Genomic DNA, 6501 nt, shown 5'->3' with positions numbered 1-6501 from the left:
AAACTATATTTTCTTTCAATTTTTTTTTTCTTTCTAAATAATATTTGTATACAATCCGGACAAAATAGGACGTACGGGAAATCAATAGGATGAAGAAAAAAAATTAGACTTCCTTTTTTCATCCTATCCATTTCTCGTGCGCCCTATTTTCTTTACGAAAATACAAATGAAATTTTCGGATTCAATAATGCAAAATGAGTTTCCCTCTATTTCGTGTAAAAAAATGAGTTTTTCGCCAATTCGGAATTTATAATCCGAACATCCAAAAAATATCGCGCCTTCCTTTTTTTTTAAATTTAGATTATATCCGAACACCCCCAAAAAGACCCCTTTTGTGAAAAAAAAAATTAAAAAAAAATACTAAATAGATAAGATCATGCAACAAAATACTAGAATATATTAGCATTCTCATTTTTATGATTATTAAGAAAACATCAAGTAAATACAAAGACAAAAACAAATCAAATGCACCTTAAACATTTTTTGTTTTCTTATTACCTAATAACTAGTTTTTAAACAGTTAATGTTAAAGTTTGTCAAGTGAAATTCCCTGCAAATAAATTGCAACAATGTCTATTTTTACAACCATCATAGGTCAAAATTAGTTAAAACTTCGCTTAACCTAACAAAACAGTGGTGTACAATGCAAGTTACAAGAAACCAATACAAACTACACTAGGCAATTGAGCCTAGCATTTGATTCTAGTTAGTTATATAAGCTCATCAGCAGTTGATTCTAGTTAGTTAACTTTATATCTTAAAGATGCTTACAAATTTTCTCTTAAAAGTTCATAAGTCAATGATAATCCTTCTCTGATTATAGTACAACAAAACCGGGTCCCTCATAGGCTCATCTTAAGTGGAAGCTGCTCTTGTAGTAGTTGTAAGATGTAGCCACAAACAACCATCATACCTCAAGCCACAGTCAGTCTCAGCTAGAAGATGTGTCAAGTATGCTCTATCTCCTAATGCTACCAAAGTGATCGACGATTATACAACGATGCAACGGTGCTTGAAGTCTGCAAAAAAAAAAAAATGATTTTTTAAGATACTGAATGTCTCCTACTTCTAGATGGCGTAGATTTTGTCTCCTCAACAACAGTAGAAGCAGGGCTTTCGGACGTATCAGAGCTAGTAATCTCTCCGTTTTTTTCTTTGCTCGACCAAAGCTTAGAGAATAACTTCTTGGACATAAGGAAGCCTTTCATTTTGTTAGCAGCTACTTTTTCTGCATTGCCTATACCACCACCGTCATTGTTGTTGCTGTTTCTGTCACTACTCTGGCTACCTCCACTTGATAGTTTTAGTGCGGCGAGTTCCCCTTTCAGAACTTTTACGTCTTCTGCTGTTGCCACAGCATCCCATTCCTCTTCTGTGTTGGTCGTGGTAGACCTTGAACTACCGTGAGAACCACCGGGATGCAATGCCCTGATGGAACCGGGAAGATCAGGAGTGCTCGTGCCTCCTGATGATGATGTTGTTGAAGCTCTCATCTGCTCAAAGAAGAGAACCTGTACAACGACACGTAAAGGAAGCCGCTCATTCTGCACTGCATGCATGCAAGCTTCTGCAGATAGCTTCCTGCAGTCCATCAACCTACATATTCTTTTCCTCTCACTTTTGCTGATTCCAGGATGTTCCTGCATAACATAATAGTGTGAGTCTCCGAAATTCAGTTCGGTTGAAGTCATTGGAATCATTCAGTACATCTAAACATGTTAAATACATGTATGGTGGAACTAACTAACCTTTAAATACATGTCAATGGCACGATAAAGACCGTCATGAGACTGTCTAGGAAAGCTTGATGCCAAATCGGCGATGTTCACAAAACTGAGAAGAGGCAGATTAGGATCACGTGCAATCTCAGCAAGGTAGCTATCGACAAGCTTTGCAACCTTTATCTTGCTCGAAGTATTTGATACCATCTTGGGGCTTCTGATCTCCTGCAATTCGTCTTCCATCGAAGATTGATGCTCGTGTGCTACAAACACTTCAACTAGCTTCTGCACAGTTTCAACATCGTGAGTTGTTTCACCAGCTGACGCACAAATCAAAAGATCAGCCACCGTAGCCTCCTCAAGCCTCTGGCCTATCCTCCGCATCAGTTCGGATCTCACCGACACTTCACAATCCAGTTGAATAGCCACTTTCAATAACTTCAGCGAGAAACCGCATGAGCCACTTCCCATATCTACCGGCAATAAACCGACAATAGTCTCCAATAATAATCTATTCTTTGTGATATCACCACTCTGGATAACACCCTTATTGAAACCAGGCAATCTTCTAGAGGTGTACGCACTTAGAGCTTCTCCGACAACTGCCCCGGAAACATTTCCATTGGCTGTAATAGTTGACAGGACTCGCTTATAGAGATCAAGTTGGAGCTCGCAAAGATCTTCCACCCACCAATCCTTTGGAACCATTAGTTGTTTCCTCACACCGTTCCAGTGTGCTTCGTTCCCATTTTCCGATGGGAGCTTTTTCCTGTTATATGTGTATGACCACTCCACCTTGGATGGATCCATCGAAGCCTTGGTAGCTATGGACTCGATACAATGGCTCACAATCTTAAGTTCCTCCGACCATGGAAGAAGTGATTTGGTTGTTTGTAGAACAATAATAGAATCTTTCCAGCTCCTGAAAATGCTGGAGTTGAGGAAAACTTCAATCTTGTAGATGAGATTTCCCTTTTCAATGGTCTCGTACATCTCAAGATACTCCGCTGCACAGCGAGCTGCAACTACATTGTATGCATTTAGAGTGACAACCATACCATAACAGAACTTTGCACATATTTCAAAAGCAACAGGTCCTCCAGGAATGTCGTGGATGTGAATTTCGTCATTCTCCTCATCTGTGTTTGAAACTAACTTTTGCAAGCGTAAACTTTTGGACAAAAGTGGAAACTGCAGCAGATATTGATCAGGTAAAGGTTCAATAAGCAGCCTAAAGGATAATCAAACCACATAAACTTATGTAGCGAGCGCGAACAATTGAACAAAACAATTGTATACAATAATTACAAAAGGTGTATTCTTTGGCTCAATTTCACGAAAGTGCTAGATAAAATTTTACCTTATGTAGATAAAGTTTTACGTCCCCAACATTAACGACTATGTCAGATGCCAGCTCAGTTGCCACATACCTGAACAAATATATGCCACTTCACATTAATTTTGAATGAAATGAACAAACCAAAAGAAAACATAAAATATCAAGATAAACTATATTGAACCTACTACAGTATGACAAGCAATAGTATGTTTTCTGGCATACACATATTAAATACAAAATTAAGGCGGGAAATGAAAAGAACTATCTCTTTTATTCTCCAATTGCTGAAACGCATATTTGTTCTGCTGAATTAACAACAAACATGTATCTAATATTGTTCGTAAATATGCAAAAGGTGCAGGACACAAAACCAAATATGGCTATGGTCACACTCTGAAGTTTGGTTCAGGGCTTAAGAACCACCAACTAGTTTGATTTTGGAGCCGTAAAAAACAGTGAATGAAATTGAGTTTTTAGTACATAACACACATTGATGGAAAAGTGAACTAGTAACATAGTAAGTAACTACCAAATCTTACATGAAAGCATACACCACTGTCGTGTGAAAATTTAAAATAAGAGGATCGGTTTCTACATATAAACAGTTTAATGTAATGATGTATGTACTATACATTCATTTCTATATCTATAGTGAAAAAATTCTTGGAAAGGAAAATTATTTTCAAGGATAAATCTGAAAAGAAAGATGGAACACTATGTGGTACTATATCCAACTGTAACTCAGCATCTACAAAGAACAGTTTATATGATGAACACCAATGAGTGAAATATCATTTCTGGACTTGTCAGAGATGCAACTGATTCCTGTGACAATGTTAGCTTTTGCTTCTTTCTGGTTGAACCCTAGTGAGGTGGAAGCTCTTGTTGGAGTAAAGGGAGAATAGGATGTGAGATAGAAATGTATCACATTCCGGAAAGATCAAGAAGATATATCTAAACTATGGAGATGGGCTGCATATCATAAAGAATGGAACTTCAAACTTATTAATCCTCAATTTGAGGACCTGTTTAGATTTGATTATTTGAGTTTATCTACTAGCATAAACACTTATGAAACTGTTTGGGAGAGCTTATGAAAACAACTTATGATATGTCCATAAGTTGTTTTCAATTTATACAAAGCCGTTAAACTTTATTTTATAGTTTGTTATAGAAAGAGTTTATACATAAGCACTTATATTCTGAGGGCTTAATTAAGTTGTTTATTGAAACAGGGTAAGACAATCAAGCAAAATAGTGTGCATGCTTATACTATGAACTAGAGATGAAATTTATTTTTAGCAAAAATAAATACGAGCCTATAACTTTATCCTATAAGCTGAAGAACTAATTAGGATAACAAATCAATCTCAATACATTGCTAGAAAAATTCCAATTTTTTTAATGTACAAGCAAAAGATCCATCAAGACAAAATAATACTAATGAAGTTTGTAATAATAATTGAAATATGTGCAGAAATCAAACATAAGAAACCAACCAATGGATTTGGAAGGAAATCAAAAAGAACAAATCATAAATAAGAACCTCAAATAACATATGATTCAAAGCAAGAGGTAAGTGATCTAAGTATAGTGGAAACTAATTACATACCTAACATTATCTCCATCAGTTTGAAAAGAATCAGGCTTAGATCCAAGTTTCATAAACTTCATCTTGACCAAAAAGAAAAAAGCTACAAAATAGCTTCTCAAATCACCTACTCCACAAACTCTTAACCAAGTTTGGATAAAATAGAAAATGCAAGTAACTTGCTAGGTAGATCAAATCAAAGCAGAAGATAAAAGGATCAAGTTCAAGTTGTTTCCTTGTATGACCGAATCTTTCCCACAAACCAAGGCTAGTTAGATGAAATTTTAAACTATTTTTGAGCTATTAGTATTATTCTTTTTGTAACTTGAATGAGAAGAGACTCAAAGAACATGTTGCTTACTAAAATGGTAACAAAGTCCAAAGAGACCGGCCAAGATAAACCATGTTAGGAGACATTACCAACAAAACAAACTATCTCCAACACACACAAACACATTCATATATTTATAAAATAATAATTTTCTCAAAGAAAGAGTAACTTTGTTACAGACACCCCCACTAGTTCTATCTGACACCACCGCCCCACTCTCTATTAAAATTATGTTTCTGAATCTTGGTATTTGTTTTTGTTGTTGTTTCCAACAATGGATTTAGACACCACAAAGTAACAAACAAAACACACACACACACTTTCTGGTCAGCAAAATTTCAGAAACCAAATTCCATACTCAACATTCACACACTACTAGTGTAGCCATGTCCCTTCTTTGAACTCCTGAAAACAAAAGACAGCATTTTTTGGTATTAGTTCATAAAACCACCTATTTTGTAGACATAAAGCATCGTTTTTTGTGGTTTCTATACATCATTAGACACGTTATACACTACCATTGGATTAAAAAAAAATGCTTTTTCTTTTCTTTTCATCAACAGAGTACAGAATTATAAATAAAAAAGCTTGCATTGAAACCAACCCAATTGGTCACAAGTTGGAATAATGATGGGTTTTTAGTTTTAGCAAAAAATACATGAAACATAAAAATCAACATGGGATTTTCATGTTTCTGCTTCAAAAGTAAAAAAAACATAAGAAAGAGAAAGAACAAAAACATATGCATATGAATAGTTTGAAGACATACCTAGAAAACACAGATATTGTTTCAGGTTTATGGTTGATATCAAAGAAACACAAAGGTTTGTTTGGATGAGTATGAGAAAAAAGAAGAGGTGTTTATGTCTATAAACATAAACATAAACATAAACAAGGATGAAACTACATGAACCAATCAAAGGAATGGCAAAAGATGAGGCTTGAAAAAGGATGAGCTGTTCCTCATCTTTTGATGACAGCCACCACAGCTAGCTACACAAACACAAAAAGCCAACCAATTTCAGAATGTTCCCACTTTCTCTCTCAACTTATGGCTTTTGAATCAGTAGTAGCACTCTCTATACCCCCACCACCCCCTAACTTTTCCTTTTTCCCTTTCTTTGTTTCTCATTAACCTTTTTTACAAAACATGGACAAAGGAGACAATAGTCTTGTTTATTTAATGGGAAATGTTAACTTGTGCCCTCAAGGCACAAGTTAATGATTCAAATATAGAAATAATATATTGAAATATGTGCATTGCATTTAATTTTTAACTTTTTAATCCATTAAATGCACAAAATTTTAGAGAATATTTCTTCTTTTGACTTTCTTAACATGTGCCCTAAGGGCACAAGTTAACACTACCCTTATTTAATTTAGGATAAGAAATAAAAATTTAGGGCTATGTTTTTTGGACTTTATTTTAGTGCATGTTCCAATTGAATGCAAATAATGGATTGATGATAAAGTAACAAACTTATTGCGTATGCTTGGTATAGCGTCTGCAAAACGATGT

At 35.2% G+C, this 6501-nt stretch overlaps 1 protein-coding gene across 1 annotated transcript; it reads right to left on the bottom strand.

Moving 5' to 3' along the window:
- Positions 1-576: 576 nt before the first annotated feature.
- NPY3 (Phototropic-responsive NPH3 family protein) lies at positions 577-6035 on the bottom strand. Its single transcript, XM_085713101.1, has 5 exons — positions 5752-6035; positions 4673-5387; positions 3082-3151; positions 1749-2912; positions 577-1640 (listed from the first exon to the last, which is right to left on the bottom strand). The coding sequence occupies exons 2-5, from the start codon at positions 4732-4734 to the stop codon at positions 1044-1046; spliced, it is 1893 nt and encodes a 630-aa protein (XP_085569227.1). The 5' UTR covers positions 4735-5387; positions 5752-6035; the 3' UTR covers positions 577-1043.
- Positions 6036-6501: the final 466 nt, after the last annotated feature.

Source organism: Medicago sativa, chromosome 5 (assembly GCF_051527215.1).
Source record: "Medicago sativa cultivar Bolivia chromosome 5, Bolivia_mono, whole genome shotgun sequence".
In the NCBI taxonomy this organism is placed as follows: Eukaryota; Viridiplantae; Streptophyta; class Magnoliopsida; order Fabales; family Fabaceae; genus Medicago; species Medicago sativa.
Note: the sequence above shows the minus strand (reverse complement) of the source record. Positions and strands in the feature narration are given on the sequence as shown.